The 24,088-nt window shown below is 36.6% G+C and overlaps 1 protein-coding gene across 1 annotated transcript in view; it reads right to left on the reverse strand.

The window, feature by feature from the left end:
* KIF6 (kinesin family member 6) overlaps window positions 1-24,088 on the reverse strand; it is a 152,369-nt gene that overhangs the window by 17,579 nt on the left and 110,702 nt on the right. The window contains exon 16 of the mRNA XM_041404401.1: window positions 8,420-8,470. Within this exon, the coding sequence (XP_041260335.1) occupies window positions 8,420-8,470 (51 nt within the window). The remainder of the gene's footprint in view (window positions 1-8,419; window positions 8,471-24,088) is intronic.

Raw genomic sequence — 24,088 nt, forward strand, 5'->3', positions numbered from 1 at the left:
TGAGCACCACAACTTTTGTAAAGTAATTCCTAGTCAAGAGAAGGATTTCACTGAGAATAATAAAGCAAAACTTTCCTAAGAATAAGACATACCTAAAGGTGCAGTCACAATGAGTGTCACAGATTACTGTGCATGAACAACATACACAGGCATGGGCAGCAAAGTCTGTGCTTGTAGATCACATTTAGGAATGCAATGCACATAGCAACTGTGGGATTAATTCAATAGGCCTAGTGTTTTCTAAAAATAAGGCATGTTTTACCTGCATTCTGCATAGAACTGTCTATAGGCACAGAACTGTACTGAGGTTGTCAGTACAAATGCTCGTGACAATGCACAGAAACATTTATTCTGGACAATACGCTGAACTTATAGCAATACCATTTGAAATAATATTAAGGAAAAATAAGCATACATGCTTATCCTTAACTGCATCTGTTTCAGCTGTGTATAGGTATAGGTGGGCCATGAAACTGATGTTTAACTTCAAGTTAGACAATAAATGAGGTTTTGACCTTGATTCAAGAAGTGAATTCTAACCAAACAAATGTATATGGCTGTACGAGTCTGAACAACTTTGATCTTTCTGCTACTTTCATCTGCAAGAGAGTAGAGAGATGGAAAACGTAAAGGAAAGACATCATTATTGGTGAAATCCATATATTATGAGCATGAGGTTGCACTATAAATTATTTAGTTTAACTCTTGGCTCAAATAAAACAAAAGATGTTGGGCTGAAGCTCCTCTATCATGGATCTGATTTTTTTTCCTATGCAAATATCAGAGAGTGTGCTAAGACTCCAGTTAAGTGTAGAATAAAGACAAAAGTACTACAGAAAGTTTAGTTTCCACTCTCCCACATGGCTACTCCACTGATCCTCTAAAACAGTTTCCTAAATGCATTTTTAGATGTTGGTGTGATGTAAGAATTTTCCAGAAAATTTCTGAAACCACAGCTACAGGATTTAATGTCACCAGGAATGTCATTCTTTAAGAAGATTCATTTTGATGTTGTTCGGTGTTCTGGCATGCATATTAGATTAGGGCCATGTGCAACTTGGGCAGTAGTAGGGACCAGATTATGGTTGTGGGACCCCCTATCCCTACTGGTCACACTCATGTCCCACATGGAGTGCCATGCTTTTGCTGGTTCTACCATGCACACAGCTGCTGGCAGCAGAACAGCTGGGCTGTCTGTGCTGTGCTACCAGCTCAAGAAGGTACAAGAAATATAGAGGCATTTAGGGAGTTCTCATAACTCAGTTCTTTCCTATGATCTGTGAAGGAAAGGACGCTGGGCTTGATGCTCTGGTAGCTGTTGGCTGAATTACACTGTAGTGTATACTGAGAAGAGACAATCATGACATATCCAGAAGCAATTACAACTTAACCACAAGATTCTTATCTGGAGAAATTATATCCATCCTCTGCACATTTGTGGGATATTATTAGATACTTGTTCTAAGTAACTATTTATTTTGATCTCAAATATGCAAACATTTTTCAGTAAAGAAGGGATGAATTAGCTTCCTTTAGCTATTTCAGCAAAAAATAAAATGGCAAAAGCTTTTAACCAGACCTACAGGTTGTTCTGAAATGCTGGATATCATGCTTGCCATGCTATTTCATTGTTCACCCCTCGCCTTGTCATTTACATAATCGGCTAGATAGAAATTTCTACTCTAGGTCGGACCTTGAAAAACTCACAGAAATACAGATGTGAAAGAGCTCCATTTGCTGTTTACAGTTTATTAGATTACAGAACTTGTTATTACAAAGAGTTTTCATGGATGAAACCTTGACTGAAACAGCACTAGTCAAGGTGCCCACACACAGGACACACCCGCTGGAGATGGCCAGAAAAAAGAAGCCTACAGCACTTTAAACTCTGTATTATTCTTACTTAAATTTTTTACTAGCTTATTAGAGCCAAAAGAGAGACACACTCAAAGATATACTGAAGATAAGCAAACAAGCTTAGGCCTAGAATCTATAGTCTGTGTGCATAGAACCAGAATTATTTTTGGTTCACTCCACCTCAAGTCCTATTTTAGAGTCATAGAATCATTCTGGTTGGAAGGGACCTTGGAAGCCTGTCCAGTTCAAAATGCTCAAGGTTTGGTGAAAACTGAACCAGTTTATGTTCAGACATATTGTGAAAACTCCATGAACAGAGATCCTGCAAACTTCTTTGACTTTTTCAATGTGTAACTACCCTCACAGAATGTTATATCTTATCTTAATAGACCAAACCAGAGAACTGAAAGCTTCATCTCCAGGTTCTGTCTTGTTAGACACCAGAAGGAGTTTCTAAATAATAATACAACTCTCACTGAACTTTTCATTATTTCAGAAGGAATACTTACTACAAGAAAGCTTACAGAGACCACAAGCTGTTCCAAAAACAGTGAAATGCCAAAGTCAATGTCAAAAAGCTGAGTACTGGGTAGCTGTGCTATAAGTTCATGACTCCTAATAGAAATATCACTTGATCCAAAAATGTCTTTGCTCTTTTCTGAGGTCTGATCACTGGATTTGAGTGGGTCACATTGGAAACTTAATAGGAACACAAAAATAATCTCATAATTTTCCCTGTTCAGGAGGACATATTTGCAAAGAGTTCCAGTAAAAAATTCTCTTTCTTGAAGACAAACTGAAAGACTCATGCCTGCCTCTAGAATTTAACATTGGACATAGTAAATCCTGCTAAAAAAAAAAAAAATAGAAAAAATACAGCAAAAAATAAAACTACCAAACACCTTAGAAGGACTGGAGAGAAAACCTGTGGAAAGAAAGATCTGTGTGAGATTGAGGCCTGAAGGGACAGCTGGAAAAAGTGTCTTCTCATCAGAACACACTCCTACAGTTTTAAACTTAGTTCCTATGTAATACTGGGAAAACCCTAAAAAAACACTACCTAAGAAGAAACCTCAAGTGCTGTGGTAAGGACATCAGGGCAGCTTTCTAGCTGCCTCTTCTTTGGCTGATTGTGGCTTTTTCCCTGATTGTGATCATATTTATAGAAGAACTTGGTAGATACAAAAAAACCCCAAACTCTTCAAGAGCTTATAGTTTCAGCCATAAACTATGCTGATTTGAAGCACAAAATAGCATGCAAAACCAAGAGAGTAAGTTTGTTACAGTGTGTAGGTTCACAGTTACCAAAGGATGTAATCTAACAACTAGTAATGTCCAAACCACTGCTTATATATATTTCCAAAATTAATTGTCCCGAACTGTTGCAAGCATTTGATTAAAAACTACTTTGGTAAATATTTCTAAAAGCACCTAATATATTGCAATAATTGTACAAAGCAAATTCAAAAGTATCTGTATCTTTGGCAAAGTAAAACTTGTTAATAAAGGCAAAGAGGTACTGGTTTTGAATTTTCATCCAGTTGTGCCATTGGTATCTTTTTCTTTGCAACAATGAAAAATCAACATCCCTTTTAGCAAGCACAATCTTACCAACCTTCTATCACGCAGAATTTCTATTTCCTTTGAAATAGACTAAAGAAAATAAACTCATTCCTAAAGAAAATGGCCTTGACGCCACTAGAGGTCACCCTAGGAATGAAAATCGGTGTGCTGCATGCGCAAGAACTTATACAAAACCACCACTGCTGTTTGACATTTCAAGCACAAACATACAGAAGAACATAATACACAGAAAGACTGTGACTATCAAAATTGTGAATTCCTAAGAGAAATCTTTCTCTTATTCTGAGGGTATTGTATACTGACTACACTGGTCTCTAGCATATTTTAGCACTTGGATACCTGGTAGTACTGAGGACATTGGCTTATCTCTTTGAAAACAAACAAACAAAAAACACACACACAAAAAAAAAAACAAACCAAAACAAACAAACAAACAAACAAAAAAAAAAAAAAAAAAACCCCAAAAAAAAAAAAAAAAAAAAGAAAAAATAGGGGAAAAAATCCCCAACCAAGCAAAAAACCAAACCACCACCTCCTTGAAATTATGGACTTCAAATTATTTCTCTAAAGTGCTTTATTTAGCCCATACATATCATTTTTCATCACCAAGAATGATGGTATTAAAACAGGCCATCTATTATTCTCCGTGGACTATGCTGGATTTGTGTGGGAAAACACAAACTGCCAGTTTCCTCAGCTTCTGTCATTTTATGACTGAAAACACTTGTGTCTATTCATTTCATGGCATTAGTACAGATCAAGACTCTTCTGCTTCATATGAAAAAAAATTAATATCATCTCAGTTACAAAATGCAAAGCAGTGAAAGAAACCAAGCTCATTTTATTTAAATATGGATTTATTTAAAGAACAGATTAACTCTGATGTAAACCAGAAGTTTGGAAGTGCTATGTGCTTTCCATTCGCACAGATCATAGCAGATGACTTCAAGACAGTCATAATTATTGGACTAATCAATGTTATATAAGTCTAGAAGAGGCTGCAATGGTTCAGAGAACACTACCATACACTTTCTGAACATGCCTTATATCCAGAGCAGGTACAAACCATGGTGGACCAGCATTTCTAGTGGCATGAGCAACATTGGAATGGTTCAATGACTGGTTGGATGGAACTTTGAGCAACCTAACATAGTGAAAAATGTCCCTCCCCATAGCTGGAGGATTAAACATCCTTTCCAACCCAAATCATTCTGTGATTCTGGGATCTGACACTGGACGACTAGGAGCAGCAGTTCCCCTTTGTAACTCTTCTGATATGCAGAAATTTGTCAGACAACATATTTGCTTCTCAGTGTCAGATATGTGGTAGTGTCAACATCAAAGGATTGGAGGAATCATTGCTTGAAATCCTTTCCTAAGACTGGCTGGAATACTCCTGCAGGAGTACCCTGATGCATTCATTATACAGCACTGTCTGTCCTCTGTGCTGATCATGCTCATTCATTTCTAGAAGGAAAGGTGAGTAAGCAGAATGAAACATGCTATGAAGAAACACACATCAAGGAATGAAAAAGGGCATGGACTGATACTAACATCTTTACAACAGGCATCTAGCTTTGAAAATGTAGGAAAAGATGGTACAGATAAAGCTGTAAAGGGAAGAAAGTTAAGCAGGAATTTTCCTATATTTGCTTAAAACCAAATACGTGTTACCAATCCAAATATAAAAATAGAATGCCAAAACCTGTGCTTGCAGGCATTTGCCACACCAAATCAAATGCTGGTATGCATTTTCAGGGATTGAAACATATCTGTTGTTTCTGACTCACCTCGTCATTTATTTTTTATGAGGAATCAGTTTTTCAAGGGAATTTTGCTTAAAAAAGAACTGGGGAACAGCCCTTTGAATAAAATGAGAAATACAGAATCTTATTTCTAAAATTCAAGTCACAAAACCTGGAAAAACGAGGGTTTTTTATTGGTTTGAAGTTTTTAATAAAATATTGATAAAACTTAATATTGAAATCTGTACAAGGGATGCAAATTCCTTACAAAGACTCACATATGTCCTTTTTTTTCCCATTTCAAGTAGCTTTAAAAAGACAACAGAGTTGGACAGAAATTTGCTCCTAACAAACCTCCTCAGAAGCAAAAAGGTTTTGCCATCAGGCTCTGCATTTTACAGAAATACTACTTTAAAGCATCATAAGATAATGCTTCACTAGAATAAAATAAAACATCAACTTTTCTTCTAAAACACTGCAAACCCCAGGGAAAGCTTTTCTTTTCATTCCTTTCTCCCATCTTTTCCACCCTGAAGCATGTTTATGACCCAGTGTTTTGCTGTCAATACTTAGGCAGTGTGCACATTATTTCATTTCAAATACTCCTGAAGTGCAGTTACACATGCAAAAGGAGCTTTAAATCCCACCTAAAAATGCAGTGAAGTGTCTTACTCTGAAAGGTTTCCATAAAGATAACTAAAATGATTTATTTCCATAATAAGGTATTTTTCCAGATAATAAAGATGAAAGGCACACTGAGATGAATCCTTGCAAATTTACATAAAGTGTTCAATGTTTCTGGTAGTGCACTGACAAACTTTGAACATCCCTTGTCTCTGATGATACGTCCCATCTATTAATGTTTTAAAGGAGATAGCTAAGAGCAATGGGTTGAGTAGTGGTGTTTTCCTTCAAAAAGAAATCCACATCTTAAGAACAGTCATAAGGGAAACAGATCTACACTCTTTCAAATCAGATTAGAATAGTTACTTGAAGAGTTTTAACCATAAAGTGCTTTAAGTTAAGGGGAAGAAAATAAGGCAGCTGGAAGATGTTACTTAACTTGGTTTCTAATTGAAACAATGGTGTGTTTTATTTCATGTTGGGATTTCAACAGACTCTTAATTAGACTTTTGACCACACATTTAAAAATATCATGATTTAAAAATATCTTGATGACATTCTGATCATCAAGAAGTTCCTGGGAGACTTGGCACCTGTTACTCTTTGAAAAATCATTCATCCAGAAAGGCAGGCAGGCAAACAATACTCTCCAACTGACAGAATAAATATTAAGCTTAAATATCCAGAGTATTTCAAATAATAATGTAAATACTGGAAAATACTTTGTGCAGTCCAGAATTAGTGAGAATAAGCAGACAGCAATGCTCAAAACAAAAAGGCAAAAACACAAAGGTTGACTGCTATGAGGTGAAACACTAACAGAATATTCATACTGTGAATGTACAGCTGGTAAAGTCACTGCTATGGCACTTTCTAAGGACATGAAAAATTATACCTACCTTTGTTATGAGAAACAGCTTAGCTATTGAAAACAGCATTTGAAACACAATTTATCTATGTAGTAAAAAATGTCAGTGTACAAGGCCAGATATTATCATTGAGATTGAAACACACATTCAGACTATATTAGTTCACTTTTCAAACCATTGAATAAGGAATTCTCATAAACAGCACTGCTATGATTAATCTTGATGTAACTTGCAGTAGTGTTAAAAAAATTACTAAATAGATGGTAGTCAAACCTGGAGTGAATTAAAGAAAAAAATGCCATGTTATTCTGAAGATAGCACCTTTAAATTGAACTTCAGAGGAGGGAAGGAGAGGTCAGGGAAGGGGAGGAGTTGGACAGGACTCCCAGCCATCATCTAGTCCTCTTCAGCACTGACCAAAAGTGAAAGCATACTACTATTAAACCAGGGTGCTCAAATACTTTTAGAACAGTCGTGTATGGGACATTGATCACCTATCAAGGAAGCCTGTTCTCGGCAAAGCATCTTTTCCTAATATCACATCTGAACCTCCCCGATGTAGCTTTGAACATTTCACATGTGTCCTTTGAACATTTCACATGTGTCATCGGCAAAGCATCTTTTCCTAATATCACATCTGAACCTCCCCTGATGTAGATTTGAACATTTCACATGTGTCCTGTCACTGGATGACAGGAAGAAGAGATAAGCAATTTCTTCCCTTCCCCTACTCATCCTAATAAAAGTCAACTGAGTTTGATTCCTGAGCTTTATTGACAGACAAAATTATTTTTAGTGATGCTTTTTAAATAAAAAAAAATAATTATAAAGGTGTGAAACAATAACATCATCACCAAAGCTTGAGATGCATGGGTATATTAGAAACAGAAACAGTTTTGTTATTCTGAAGTAATTTACTCACCTGACTTTTGGAAGAAAAGACAGTCCCCAAATTTTCTCACTCTTATTAAGAGATAAATGTTCTTTATGTTATGTATACATAGAAACACACATATCAGCTGCAATCTGGTCCAAGTTAGCTCCATCTTTTACGTGAAGTAGGTCCACGAAGGTACATTTTGGGATTCTTCTATGGGTCTAAATGAGGGGGGATCTAAACTGATTGCCCCAGCGATCTTCTGTCAAATCTTGGCTGAAGTTTACTGTCCCCAAAGTGGAATTCTCTTATGAACACTCCTAGGCCATTTCAGCACAAAGTCAGCGAAGTCAGTTTAAAGCATCTTAAACCAAATTTGGATGACTTTACACTTTTGTGAAAAACTTACACAGACAGTTTTTTTTTTTTTTTTTTACAGCTTTTTACAGCTGTGTCAACAAAAACTGCAGGAATAACTTCTCAAGAATAACTAGATGTGAGAGAAATGAACTGTATATGCCTTCAGTCCCCCTTGGAATGAGAAAAATTAAAAAGAATGTTAGATTGTGGCAACATGGCTACTAGCTTAGCCTCAGGACAAGTCTAGCCTGAGGTTAGACTAGTCAGAAACCAAACTCCCAGATCTGAAAGAACTGGGTATTATTTTTCTCACCACACATAAAATTAGACACCTTTTGAGTCAAAATTCAGGCAAAGTTCACATGTTCTTTGTGGCATGGACTATTGTAGAAATACTGTGGCAAAAAATCTGTCATAGAAAATACAACCTGCCTCCCAAGAAGATTCAGCCCTGGGAGAGAGCTTGTCCCTGTTGTATCCTATCTGAAATGTTACACTCTTACCTAGAGCTGCTCTCTGTATCTGCCTCTGGATTATCTTTCCTTTCAGATGGTCTGTAAAATACACAAAATGCAAATAATTAGAATTAAAAATGTCAAAAATCAATGAAATCATTGCATATTTCCCACCATTTAAAACTCCCAGTGCTGCTGGCCAATTTTACGGGTTTTTTGTGATCCATGGACAAGTTGATTTCTGAGTTCTGTCCTTCTCTCTACTGCAAGTAAACAAGTGGGCACAATGTGATTCTGCATATACTGAGACTTAATTGTCCAGTAAGAAAGACTGAAAATTAAACATTTACTGTCAAGCATTTTCACAGGATAATGATCTCCTACTGCTAGATAGAAAAGAAGTCCAAATGGGACCAGAGGACATGTGGAATTCCAAGTATTAGTTCAAACAGACTAAAAGGCACTACGAGATAGTAGGTCACTAGTCCACCCCTTTGCCAGTGAAAAACTAATTCCCCAAAACCATTTTTTTCTTGTCTGTCATGTTCAGTTTTAAATATCCCATGTACCAGAGGGTTGTATCGTGCTTTTTGTTTTATTAGGTTTGATTTGTGATTTCGTGGTTTTCCTTGGTGCTGTTTTTCCTTTTGTCTCTGCCTTTTTCCCAGTTATGTCGTCAGCTAGTTTCTAGTTTCTATTTCTCCAAACTTTACCCATTTATTGAAACTGTTCTTTCTCCCTTGGAAGTTTATTCGTTCACTACTGTTATTCCCCACCTAGGTTTTTTACTCCCAACTCTCCTGATTTGTTGAAAGTGGGACCTTCCCCTGACTTTCTCCCGAGATATGTCTTTGTTTGCCCCTTGATCGGGGCCCAGGAGAGGAAGAAAGGGGAAGTTTACCATCAAATAAAGCTTCCCTGGGACCCATGTGTGCTGCCTGTGTTTTATACTGCGCCGAAACAATTGACAACTGGGATTAAACGGAGCTCCAGGGGGAAAACTGCCACCCCCCTCTCTTAACATCAGCTAGCCGGGGAAAGAGAAGTGGCACCAGAGCTTCTGCAAGTTCTACTACTGTCCTCATTCTGGCTGGGGTTAACTTTTTCAGTAGCTGGGAGAGGATCTTGAGGTTATTCTGAACTACCTCACGTCATTGCCGAGGGCAGGGTAAAGGGACACTTCTCAGGAGAAGGTCAAGAAAACATGGCAGAGGGAGCCATCCTATATTGTCTAATATTGAGGAGGTTTTTTGTGTGAATTGTTTCTTTTCCTCCACTTTCTGTCATGAATATTTTTGCTGTTACTGTTCACTTTCTTGTCTCATTGCTGTTTCCAGTAAATTGTTTTTATCTCAGCCTGTGATCTTTGCCTTTCTTACTTCCAATAATTCTCTCCATCCCACCACAGCTGGGAAGGGGAGGGGAGAATGGGGCAGTGAGAGACAGCACTGTGTGGTTTGGAGAGTCTTGGTGGGGCACTGAGTTCGGCAGTAACATTCCTAAATCACAGTAACTGCTCATCAGGACTCACTGTGTAGATGTCATTGGTTTTCAATAAAAATATTAACCAATTCCATTATCTCAACATTCCTAGTTAGACTCCCATGCCCCATATAACTAATTTTTCATCCTTCTTTTATCCATTTCCTACCTGATCTACAACAATGGGCCAGTTTCCCAATTATTCAAAACAATAATTAGGTTACCACATGGGAAGCCATTATTCAAAGACATTAATGGAACTAATAAAGGAATAACATAGCCTTAAATATGGAATTTCAGCAGTAAATGTATTCTGAAGGGGTACGGGATTATGTCTCAAATTTTCAGATTAAGACCATTTCTAAGCAGAGGTTTGTTCATAATATTTACTAAGCTGTAAATCTGGATACCAGGGAAAGAAACAAAATCCATGCTGGATTCACTTTTTTTTTCCTCCAGACCTGTGATCATCTATATCATATTAGTGTGCATTTTGAATTAAAAATATTTTGCTTACAAGTGAAGTCTTATAGAGTAAGCTAATCAGAGGCAAATTAAGTCATTAAAAGTTGGCAAATGCTTAATCAGAGAATATAAATAAATATTTAAATTCACAGGTCATGAGAATTAGATTGTTCTATGAGCACAAAAGGACCATAACAAATCAAATTTCTTTGGAAATGATGAGAATAGTTGTTAATTATTTAGTAGCATTATAGGAATTGTATTATTTGAAATACATTGCAGTATAACAGTCAAGTGTTGTTGTTTTGAATGTGTATAGAAAACAAACAAAACACTCTATGTGCTCTTCAACTACAAAATAGACATAGAGTTGTATTTTTATGCAGAGGAAGTTTTATTATTTTAAAATTATTTTTAATTAAACCAATGACTTTTTCTGTAATTAAAGTTACCTGTAAAATTAGGAAAATGTAATCTGTAAAATTAGGAAAAGCCTTCAGCTACTGAGAAACAGGTTAAGTGAAGTAGCTAACTTCATCTAACCCTGCTATAAAAACAAATAAATCCTCCATCTCAACTATACTAACATTCGACCAAAAAACCACATTCAGTTAAAAGAGTTGATTCCTTTAACTATAGAAAAAACACCCTTGATTACTAATTTTTAGTGATAAAAACCCAGTTGAATGATCAACATTCTTGCTATTTGTGCTTTGAAAGCTCTATAAAGCAACTCAATTGATTTCAATACTCACTGAAATGGGATTAAACATGCTACTTTTTCCTCAAATTGCTTTTTCCTATTCTGACTGTTTAGATCCTTGTATTCTATGGCACTGTTTCATGCAGTGTTATGTTACTCACTCCATATTGAGCCATGAGACAGCCATGAAACATTTGAAACTCATTTCAATGGATTAACAGAGGTGCCTCAGAAACAATCTATACATTTAACTTTGTGTAAGGCATCAGAAACTCTCTTAAGCACTGTGAGCTGCAAAAGCCAACTGCCACTGTCATTTGAAAAAAATGGTTCCAGCAGGGACAACAGGCTTTTCATCAAGAGCCACCTGAAAATGAGGGTGACACACAGTTCTCAATATGTTGAATAAATGTGTTATATCTCCTTCTTTAATGTTGCTAGAAACAGATCATCAGCAATCTAGATGTTTTGCATTTCAAGTGGCAATGAGGCAAACCAAAAAAAAGCAGGCCAAACAAGTCAATGAGAGTAAGATCAAGCAGATAGACAACAGCTTGCCATCAGTACAAAAATGTGGAAACACAAGATCTGGATTTTAAATTATCATAGCCAAGAGGCTTGACTTTCAATTACATAGAGTTTACTCTGAGCACAACTGGGATAGAAACCACAGAGGCTGCAGGAGCTCTATTTGTATTGTGAGCTTTATCAGACCATTCAGCAGTGTGAAACTATCCCAAATGTTCTTCTCTCTCTTCATTCTAGCCTTTGTAAACGTCTGCTCCATCCATGACATGGATCATGACGTTGTAAGAAAACTTCTATTTGGCAGCTTTGTGAAAGAATGAGAAGCTTGAATCAGACTACCTGTAATCAGAGAGGAACCAAAGAAACCTTCTCCACCAACTAGAAAAATAAAACTCCAGCCTTACTATTTTTCTAGTAAAAGAGTTTTCTTTTTCTTCTTTAAATATAAATAGAAAGTTTTTGACATTTATCCAATTCACATAGTTCAAACTGCCTTTTTAGGGCAGCAAAAACTGAACTTCATTTCCCAGAAAACTTCCTGAGGAGAAACTGAAATTGTATTATGGGTAAAGTAGACCAAACACGAGCTCAGATTTGAGGAACATGGTACTATCATGAGGCACCTGACTATAATTCCATACCAATACTTAACTAGGCAGATATGATTTAATCTTTTGATTTGTTTTAATCCAATTTGAAATTTGACAGTTTGTTTAGATTTCATTTGGGGAAAAGATGTTTTCACTTAGATGCTCTTACTTTTGACAAACCCCTAAGATTTTCTGTATGTGTTTTTGATTAAAGTAATCTTGTTTTGTTTTCACTATAAATACTTGTGGGGGAGAATGAATGTTTCTGACCTGCTCTACGTTTCTGTGTCTGAGAACACCATTGCCCCAATGCTAGGTTAGACGTTCATAAGTGACAGAAGCAGGGGATGGTTCCAGTACTGTTGCCTGCACAAATCTTCTCATATAAACAAAAATAAGATTTCAGTCTTAAGTTCTGCCAGTTCTACAATCTTCATAAGCACAAATATATACCCAAAGAAATATGAAGAATCACATTCTCATAAAATACCCTACCATGTCTTCTGATTCTAAGTGTAAAATTGTGGAAAAGGTAGTGCTTAAATGTGGTTTGCAAAAATTGAATTTAAGATGTGGAGAACATCTCTCAACATATGGCTAATTATATTTTCTGAAGTTTCACCAAACAAGAAGCTAAAAATAGGTCTATAGCTGATACCAAATAATTTTTTCCAGCAGAGTCATTCTTCATCTGGAGATAACGGTCCCAATAAAATGTTGACTGCTGCAACTCCACATGTTTTGGCAAGAAAACTAGTTTTGTGGAATTTAAGAATTCACTCAGCATGCAGCCAGCTGTCATTAAGGCTGTGATAAATCTGTTGGTTTTGGCCTGCATTTCTGGAGACATGTAGGTATGGAAAAGAGATGAGCCGGTAACAGAGAATTTCGGCTTTGTGACAGGAGACAAAAGCAAGGAGAGAGATGGAAAGGATAAAATGGAATAGAGAAATCTAATTAAGAGTGATGTAAAGCAGAGGAATGTATCCCATTTGGTGACTAAATAGGACAGAATACATAACTTGAATAATATGGCTGTCCTTTAACTTCTTGTCTTTGCATTGTTCCAGAGTGTTTAAAGGATCTGAAATTATCTTCCAACGTATTACAGACAAGGAATGCTTTGACCTGAAGCATATGCTTTAGGACAACACAAAAGTGAATATGTTACAACTAAAAAAACCCCACTTATTTTAAAAAGTTTTTTTGTTTTGTTTGGGTCCACGTTACAGGTTTTAAAACTTCTGTTTTATTAGATCCCTCATATATAATACTATTATAAGGTTTCAAAGACTGCTAACTCAAGAACTGACAGGCTAAAGCCTTTGTCAATGTCTTCTCATCTCGTGTTATTTTTTTAGTATTTTTATATTTTTTTGCATTTTTCAAGCCTGCATTTATCTTAATGCATCTTTTCATCATGGAGATCCTGAAACCTTCACACCTCAAAGAGGATGCTGTATGTTTCATTTTCTTCATTGTTAAATAATTTTTGGTGTTACATAATACATCTACCAGAACATCCACCTATGCATCAGGGCATCTGATTCCTTGAATTCCCCCTCCAGGGATTTTGGGTCCCTAATCACACTATATGGCACTAGATGTTGCTTTTTCCCCCCCTGTTTCTCACACTGCCACACCAGTCAATAATCTGCACAAGAAGCTGCAATGGAACACAGCTGGGACAGCTGACCCCAATGGACCAAAGGGACATTCCACACCATGTGGCATCATGTTTAGATAAAAAAAAAAAAAGCTAGGAGGAACAAGAACTCCATTTGGAGTGATGATATTTGTCTTCCTAAGTCTGTTCACTATTAGGAGTGAAGGAACTCTGCTTTTCTGGAGATGGCTGAACACCTGGCTATCAGTAGGAAGTGAAGGAATTTCTTATTCTGCTTTACTTATTCTGTTTGCATACACACGTTTTGCTTTACCCATTAAACTATCCTTATATAGTTTTGAGTTTTCTTACTCTTACTTTTCTGATTCTTTCCCCAGTCCACCAGAGGGGAGTGAGCAAGTGTGGTGCTTTTTTGCCAGCTGGGCTTAAACCATGACAGGAAATAAGTGGGGGTTTTGTCTGTAATGCAATGCCCTCATATTTGCTGTTGGACTTAGCTACCACCCAACTATGAAAACCAACTCAAGAATCTGAAACTATTAAATCTGATTCAAGAAGTTGCATACATCCACTTGAATCAGATAAGAAGTCCTGCTGAATGAGCAGAAATTAAAGATGCATATTCAGCAAATAATCATTCAAAGAGGGGAGCAATCACATAACTTCCATGAGCCCTGTACAGATATATTTTTAACTGTGCTTGAGGTTAAAGTTGTAACAGCTTACAAAGTATTCCTGAAAGTAAGAGACATTGAACCCAAGCACAGATATTCAAATGGAACAATTTCTCAAACTGAGAAGACCGTTAAACAGAGATAGTTATAGGAAATCTTACCAGATGTGTTAGAATAATTTTTAAAATCTGGTGATGAAATTGTATGAGAACACTGTCTATGATAAAAGGTATCTAACAAGAAAAGTCATGGAATAAAAGAAAATTTCTGTTCTAATGCAAAATCCTGCAGCACTAAGAACAAATAAACCATTCAGCCTTTCTCTGACCCAGAGAAATATTTGGGACAAATTCTGAATTTTCTTTTCAAACTGTGTCCTTCTCCAATGGCAAAAACATGTCAGTTGGCTCTATTAGGACAATGTGCAGAGACAAAGTAGTCTGCGTTAGTAAACTGGCTCAACACTATGTCTGATGGAAATGCTTAATTTTGGAATACATGGTTGGCCAAATCCCCATGTAATTTGATAGCTTCTCATTTTCAGAAAACCCTTGGTGTCATCAGGAAGGAAAACATATTATTGCAATACTCAGGGCCTCTCTGATTTTTCCAGGTATGAAATATGGCCCTCATCATCATTAAAAATATATGGATGACATTACCTCAGGTAACATACTGCAGAGTATAACCTACTGCAGCAAATTTCTGCCTTCTGCAGTGTTTTAAGATTTTACTGCCTCTCCTTTCTCCTCTTCCTGCTTCCTTCCCTCCATACCAAAGTTTGCTGTCAAAGGTCACTACCCCACAGCAGAGAATGTAGAAGGAAATGTCTGCTCATGTTCTGGCTGCTCTAGCAGCAGAATTTGGTACATCAGCACAAGCATACTAGCAATTTAAGATGAGACACTATCATCAACTCAACAACAATGTCTGAAATACAAGTAAACACTCTCTTTTGCCAGCTGGGAAAAAAAGATTGGAGAAAGTAACAGCCAGCAAAGACATGGGCCAGACCATTGGGAGCAAGGAAACTGATGGGATTTAATAGAGCTCTGCAGTCAGAGTTCCCAGGGAGGACAACAGGTTTAGAATTTGAAGCACAACCCTGACTTCCACAAATTCTTAATTGCCAACCATAGCCTAAGCTCAGCACATTACCAAACACACATGGAAATACACAGTTTTTCCAACATAATCTCCTTCCTTGGAATTTAAATATCCCAGATTCAAATGGATACATTTTACTACGATGTAGGATGCTGCACATTTTGAGATTACTATTTAAAATATCTGACTGGGGCATGTTCCCTTCCTTGCCATACTCAGTTGAGACAATAATGGGTTTTATTGACATGTTTAATACCTTCAAGCATGATCAAATTTACAGACAGAAAGCTTATGACATAGCAGTCTCTGCCACTCATTGCTACAGGATGACAATGTACTTGACTTCTCAGAAAGAATTTGTTCACTGAAACATTTGTTCACTGTTCAGGCATTGGGATGGAATGCCCAGGGAGGTGGTGGAGTCACCATCCCTGGAGGCATTCAAGAGAAAACTGAACATGGAACTTAGTGCTATGGTCTAGTTGAAGAGATGGTGATTAGTTAAAAGTTGGACTCAATCATCTTGTGATTCATTGTGCTACTCAATATACAGTCCTCTAAACTCTCGACCCATTTCTATGCATTTACTTCTAACCTATCTAATCTAATATGGATTAAGTCTCCTCCCCTTTTTCTTCATGTTCTTGTTAATTCTGGCCAGATTACTTTTGTTCCCTCACAAGATGATGACTTATATTTCACGATTGAAGGAAATTCCTGTTTATTATTTGGCCTGCATTTGCACAGCATGCTTTATCCCACATCCCACATTTTTTTCTAATAGTCTTTCATACATTCTGGCTGCTAAAGAACCAAAAAAAAAAACTTTGATAGGGTTAAACAGCAAAACTATAGAGAAACTGACTTTATTTTCCTGCTGACATCATTCTGGACCTCTATCTTCCTCCAAGTACAAACTGTCATAGACTACATAGGCCTTAATTTTTGAAGCATTCCCAAGGGAACTCTTCAACACTTTTTTAAAAAATCCAGATACTCAACACTTGGACACCTAGGATAACCAACATAAAACACTAAGGGCTCTGGACTGCACCTCAGCATCTCCTTGAAATTGGAAATCAGAACCAATGCTTTCTGAATTTAAAAACAAATGCTTGGACCTTGATTTTCATGTCCCAATGTTAGCTGTCACTACTTATTTCTGACCAGACATTTTTAGCCAAACATGGATATATAGCAGCAAGCACACTCCAAAAGACTTCAGCAGAAGCACACATTATGTCTGGATATTCCATGGGGAATAGATAGGCAGCTCAGCCAATAAAGTACTACTTCTGTATGTGCTGTAGCAATGGCAGTTTGTTGCATTCAGCAAGTAAGTGTACAGTTTGTGTGTGTGTGTGTGATTTATTTGGTTTTGTTTTTCCTGGATAGCTCCCTGAATTTAGGTACCTAAATTTCACTTAAGCTATATCTTAGATGCCAGAGTGGTGTTTTAGGTATTGTCCAAGGTGAACAAATATCCTGTTTATCTTCATATGCTAGAAAAGAAACAGAAATGAAGCACATCTGGAAATTATTGTTCTGTTGTTTATCACATCGATTTGTTCATGAATTAAATATTAAGCTGGTCCAAAATGCATGACTGAAAAGCAATGCCATATGGATAAGGAGCCATAATCTGTGAATTTAGTGGTCTGGATGTTTATATGATGAAATGCCACTTATCTCTTGATTATTTCACAGAAATTAATGTGAAGAGAAAGAATAAGGAAAATAGAGAAATAGGTTTGTATACAGTTCCTATCATTTTCACATTTTCAAATATGCAAATTTAAGAGGAATAAAAAATAAATAAAGGGTTCTTAAAGCACAAACAAAGTCAAAACCAGAGGATTTTACCCCCAACAAGTTTTCTGGTAATAATACACTGGTCTCAGTTAATATTTTAAGCAGAGAGTGACTATATCCGAATTTCAGATGAACATGGTTATTTTCTGTTACAATACTGCCTTTGTAATTTCTATGCAACAATTTGATGTTCAGTCTCATTTTGTGACATTTCTTTTGGCCAGAGCTGTCCAACATGAAATTAAATATTGAGTTCCAGGGCTCACTATATACTTCAGTTTCAGAAACTTAAAATTTGCTCTTACCCAAGGAATTGTCCAGGCATTGAGCACATAGTGCTGTGTAACTTCTGGTCAGATAAGACAGACTGATATTAGGAATCTGGCAGATGTGACACAAAATTAAAAATAAAATATATGTTAAAAAATTACTATGCTGAAGCTGACTAAATATGCTACCATGTTTTGAGGCCATGCAGATAAACATTTCAGGGTGATGGAAACAAGTCAGAGTAAGAATGAGTGTATGACACATTTTTTGATGCACATTTACTTGTAATATATCTACCAAACCTTTGAGAAGTGACTCCTTGAGTGTCAGACACATACTAGCAACCCAGTAAAATCTGAAATAGCTTCCTGTGAAGATACAGCATATATTCACTGTTGCGGATAAGCCCAAGACTGCTTCTTGAATTGCTCAGCGATTTAAAATACAACCTTATTATGTATAAAAGATATAATGATGTAATCAGCTCAGAACAGACATCTTCCCTCAGCCTTAAATAAAGTGCATTACAAAATCTTCATATTACAGCTATTTGCTGTTGATTGCATTCCTTCTGCAACATTCACAACCAACTGTAGTGACATCACACGATTTATGAACTGGTTTCATTAGAAAAAAATAGCTATTGTCTTTTAGTATGTGTGGGTCTATATGCCTATGCTACAAGTCTGCATGAATGCTGTCTAGATGTGTAAATGAACCATGAGATACTATGAAAATCAAATTTCTCTTTCTGTGCTCAGGAAGGAATATCACTCTTGGACAGTACTACTCTGAATAAGCAGAGATCTACTTATCTAAAATGTGAAGGTTTGATTTTTCAATGTTAAAATGTCTGGCCATCCAATACTAAAGACTTAAATGACTTGGATGCAGGGAATACTAAGTTTACAAGTTTATTGATGACACTAAATTGGGATGAGCTATTGACTCCTTTGAGGGCAGAGAGGCCCTGCAGAGAGACCTTGACAAAATAGACGTGGGCAACCACCCACTAGATGAAGTTCAACAAGGGAAGGTGCTGGATTCTGTATCTGGCGTGGGGCAAACCTGGTTGTCTGTAAATAGTAGGGAATGAGAGGCTGGAGAGCAGCGCTGGAGAATGGGACCTTGGCTCTTGGTCACTTGGACATGAGTCAGTAGTGCCCTGGCAGCCAGGAGGGCCAAGTGTGCCCTAGGAGCATTGGACACAGCATTGGGAGAGGTTTAGGTTGGACATCAGGAACAGGTTCTTCACCCAGAGGGTGGTTAGACACTGAAACAGGCTCCCCAGAGAAGTAGTCACAGCCTCAAACTTCACAGAGTTTAAGAAGCATTTGGACAATGCTCTCAGGTACATGCTCTTGGGGTTGTACTGTGCAGGGCCAGGAGCTGGTCTCAATAATCCTGATGGGTCCCTTCCAAGTCAGTACATTCTGTAATTCTATGATCAAGAAAAATGTTTTGTACAAAAGATTGTAGGATTTAACACACATACCTCATAATATAGCATTAGCTATCACCTAGCATTTTTTCTTTAAAAGAGCCAATTTAATAGGTTTACATAAGATCATACTATAGCCTAACAAACAGCCTAATAAAACAGCAAAATGCAATGTAGCAATCTAGCAATGACTATCTATTTTCAGTCAAAAGACAACGTGCAGGCAGAAATATGTTACTGAGTATTTTTCCAAGTTTATACCCATGGTTTAATTAAATCCAATGAGCCTGGTTAACTCATTTTAGTTATTCTAGTGAATAACTTAATAACTTTTTACTTAAGGTAAAAAATGTTTACTTGGTTTCTTCCTGAGCATAACTTTTCCCCCTGAAAATAGTTGTGTTTGTAAAGAACAGAACATAATTTGTAATAATTAGAAAATGAAAATGATTCCTACATATGTACATTCCAACTTAGAGCCAAAGAAAACATTAACATCTTGGGCCTGGAGTGACGGTTACACTAATAAGGTTCTTCTGTTTAAAGAATAGCACACCAGGGGAGCATAATAGAGCTGTTCAAATGAGTTCATTCAGTTTGGTATTTTCTGAATAAGTCATTTGACAAATCATGTTTTCTCATTCTGAGGACCCATTCAGAATACGTACTGTAACCCTGGGGCATTGCCTATTGTTTGAAAGTAAAAACAAACATATGCAAGCAACCCTGAAACAACGGACAATATTTAGCACTGCCATTTAACATATGCATTGCCCCCTGAAGCCAAAAGACTTCTGCTTTTTTAAATAGGTTTGCTGAGTGCTGCTGCAAAGACTACTTTATATTACCAAAGATGGTATCCTCTTCTTATAAGGAGGAGCAGAAAAAAGAAAAAGGCCTCAGAAAAGCTACTAGAATTGCCTGGTTCTCTTACCAGTCTCATTTATACCAGATCAGATAAGAAAAGTCCTACACCAGCTAAGGAATGAGGAAGATAGAGCAATAACATGTGTCCTTCTCTCTTTTCTGAAAATGGCCAAAGCATGATGGTACAGCTGCCATAAAAATAGGTGTACCTCTGAAGGGAGAGAGCCTGCACCACTCACAGGCTGGACATATCAGCCTCACAATAAGCCCGATTTTACTGTTCCCTTGAGATTAGGGTTATGCTTAGGGTTAAGGCAGAAAAAACTTGAAAGTCCAGAGATCAGGGACAGTGCACAGGAAAGGTATGCCAAGGAGACCATGGCAATAAAACATTGCTCCATCCATACCTTACACCATGAAAGTACTCACATGCTGGGTATCTATGCCTAAGACAATAGTCATTTTTTCTGGAAAAATTAGGGAAAGGCTTAAAATAACCAAAATGCCTTTGAACATATCTCCTTTCCAGAGTATTGGTTAAAATTCGTTCTCTGATTTCAAGATTTAAATTCCTTTACGGAAAGAAAATACTTCCTTTGCAGAAAATAAATGAAATATTGCAATTTCAAAGAAGAGCAATTTGGCAAGCCTTGATCCATTACCTGCAATTCATGGCATCTTGTGCAATTTCATTGCTTTCCCATTGGTGAAATTTTTCTTTTTTTCATGGACATATAATTTATGGATATCTTCTCCTGTCTTGTCATTTGACCCCGTTGCCAGATTCTGGGATTTCAGTAATTGTAATATTAAGAGGAAAAATTACAAACAGAAGAGGAAAAATTACAAACACTCAGAAAAGGAAATATGATGAAATAAAATGCAATTGATAAAAAAAGAAAATTTGGAAATAGGGAGCCGACAGGGAAATAGACGAGGATGAAATTAAGGGCTGTGAAAAATACCAAAACTTGCCAAAACTAACCTCACTGAAGTTGTAAAATCAGGAGAAAAAATAAAACAGGAAGACAGAAAAGACAGGAGGAGAAAAATTGAATGAAATGATCCGACTACTGTAAAAAAATTTTTAAATTGTTACCAAAGGGAAAACAATAAAAAGACATGGGATTCCATGAAGTGCAAGGATATGGACCAAAACAGAAAAGAAAGCATTACAAACACTTGGGAAAGGAGATATAATAAAATAAAATGCAATTGAAAAGATTTAGAAAATTTGGAAATTTAGTGAAAACAAACAAATGGACCAGGATGAAATGAGTTACAATGAAAAGGACCAAATCTTACCTAAATTTACCTCACTGAGGTTACAAAATCAGGGGGAAAAAATCAAAAAAGATAAGAGAAAAAGTCAATAGAACAATTGAATGAAATGGCATGGATAATGAAAAAAAAATCTTCACTGAAGGGAAAACAACCAAAATGCATGGGATGCCATGAAGTAGAGGGATATGGAGTAAAGCTTACTGAGATGATGCTCACTGGAAGAAAGAATTTCCTTTCAGGAAAGGAAACGAAATCTTGAAAACAGAAAAGAAAGCATTACAAACACTTGGGAAAGGAGATATGATAAAATAAAATGCAATTGAAAAAAACCCAGAAAAGCTGGAAATTTAGTGACTTTAAGAAAATGGACTGGGATTAAATGAGTTGCAGTGAAAAGGACCAAATTTTACCTAAATTAACCTCACTGAAGTTGCAAAATCAGGGAAACAAAATCAAACAAGATGAGAGAAAAGACAAGAGAACAACTGTAAGAAAGGACCAGCCTAATTCGAAAGAAAAATAAAATTAATGTCCTTTCAGGAAAGAAATGAAATCTGGAAAACAGAAAAGAAAGTGTTACAAACAGTCTGGAAAGGAGATAGGATCAAATAAAATGCAATTGAAAAAAACCAGAAAATTTGGATGTTTAGTGACTAAAAGCAGATGGATTGGGACGAAATGAGGTGTTTTGAAAAGGTCAGAGAACTTCCAAAATTTATTGCACCAAAATCCCAAATGCAGAGAACAAATACAGACAAAATATAGGTGAGGATATTGATGAAATTACCTGCCTAATTAAAAAAAAAAAAAAATTCTCACCTAGGTGAAAACAGTTAAATTGCATGGCATGCCATGAAATTTAGTGAAAAAGTCCAAAACTTGCCCCAATTAATCTTTGCTGAAATCTCAAAATCAGGGGACCATGTCAAATTATATATCTGCAAAGCAATCAATTTCTTTTTCTTAAAGTAATTTTTCCTGAAATATACAGGTTTGGAAATTAAATCTGGTGCTTTTATGAGGAATTTTTGACAATGTTTTGCTCATTTCCCTGTACTTCATGGCATCTCAAGCCTCTTTATTGCTTTCCCTTAGTTGAAGATTTTTTTTTTCCATTAGGCATTTTATTTTATCTATCTCTTCCGTCTTTGACTTTGTTTCCCGATTTTGCAATTTAAGTGTTAATAATTTCAGCGTTAATAATTTCAGCAAGTTTTGACAATTTTTACTGCACTTCATTTCATCCTTATCCATTTTCTTCAAGTTCCTCCATTTCAAAATGTTATTATATTATATTTTATTTTATTTGTGTGTTTGTAACACTTCCTTTTCTGTTTGTAACACAAACAGAAAAGTTCTGAATGTTTGTAACACTTTCTTTTCTGTTTCCAAGATTTCCTTTCCTGAAAGGAAGAGTTCTTGTGACTTCAATGAGGATAAATTCAGTAGGGTTTGATTCTTTTCTTTGCCCTTTATGCACCCCATGCCTTTTTATTGTTTTATCTTTGTTTTACCATTTTTTCCCCATTTCTTTTAATGAATTTAATCTCTTGTCTCTTTTCTTTTAACTTTGGTCCCTTAGGTTTTATTTGGTATAATTTTGGTAGGTTTTGGAGCATTGTATTTATAAAGGAACACCCCATTTCCCGAAGATTGCTCCCTCAACAGCTTTGTTCTTGGTGCAATTTATGTTCCAGGCAACTGGGTAAGAAGCTGCTTTTGCTGCTGCACTTAGGGTTAGGGTTACACTTACAGTTTGTGTTGAGAAAACCACAGAGCCTCAAAGTCCATGGACACTGCAACTAGAAAAGGCATGCCAACCCCAGCATTGCTCTCTTCACACCTTGGCACCACCCACAAGGTGGAAATTCACCTTGAAAAATTCTGATTTTTCTGCTCCGCTTAGGGTTAGGCTTGAAAAATCACAAAACCCAGCAAAACCCAAAGCTCAAGGGACACCGCAGCTGCAATAGCCATGCCAAGGGGAGCATGGCACTGCCCCAACTTTGCTCCCTCACATCTCCCTTTTTGGCACCTCCCTTGTGTCTTGATCCTCAGCCTTGGAAAATGCCAATTTTTCCTGCTTACAGTTAGGACCTATAACATGTACAATGCCTACTGTAAGTATAAAAAAGACAGATTTTCTCTGCTGTTTTCAGAAAGGGATAGTAACACTTCACAGGTTTTTATAATAGACTTTATAGTTTTGTCTTGTTCTTGTCATTGTTTGCACATCTCACTATCAGCTTTCTGGGGACTCAAATCAGCTAAAAGTATTATGTTATAAATTACCTAGTCATTATTAGACTAGTCATTACTAGAATTACACTCAGCAACCATAACTGCACTACTTCAAGACAAATTTAAGCCTTGCTCACTTGGCAGAGACTTGAAATTCTAAAAAAAAATTTCACATTAATCAAAATATGATCTGTTGCTTACAAACAAGGTAGTTAATTGATTATACTCACTATGAACACAGTGAAAAGTCAAACAAAAATAATTAAATAAATAATTTAAAAAATAAACCTTTCACTGAAGTTCTAGCAAGAAAGAAAGATATATTCCCATCTCTCTGCTTTATATTACAATCCAAATGGATGCTCAAAGGACAATAAAATAGGTTGTGGAAATGTCCATCACAGCACTGAGTCTGCCCCAAGAGGATCGTATCCAGTTACTATATGGTAGTTACTTGCCAGGCCTGTGTGAAAGACATGACACCTATTCTGCCTTACAGCACCTTGAGAGAGATCTTCCAGGAGACACTCTGAAAGACCACACCATTTTAGATTGTGCTTTACAGATCCATGGTTAACTAGGCCATAGAAATCATGCCTGAAGTGGTAGGAAAAGAACCTGAACAG

The sequence above is a fragment of the Onychostruthus taczanowskii genome, unplaced genomic scaffold, assembly GCF_017590055.1.
Source record: "Onychostruthus taczanowskii isolate IOZ18803 unplaced genomic scaffold, ASM1759005v1 scaffold21, whole genome shotgun sequence".
Taxonomy (NCBI): Eukaryota; Metazoa; Chordata; class Aves; order Passeriformes; family Passeridae; genus Onychostruthus; species Onychostruthus taczanowskii.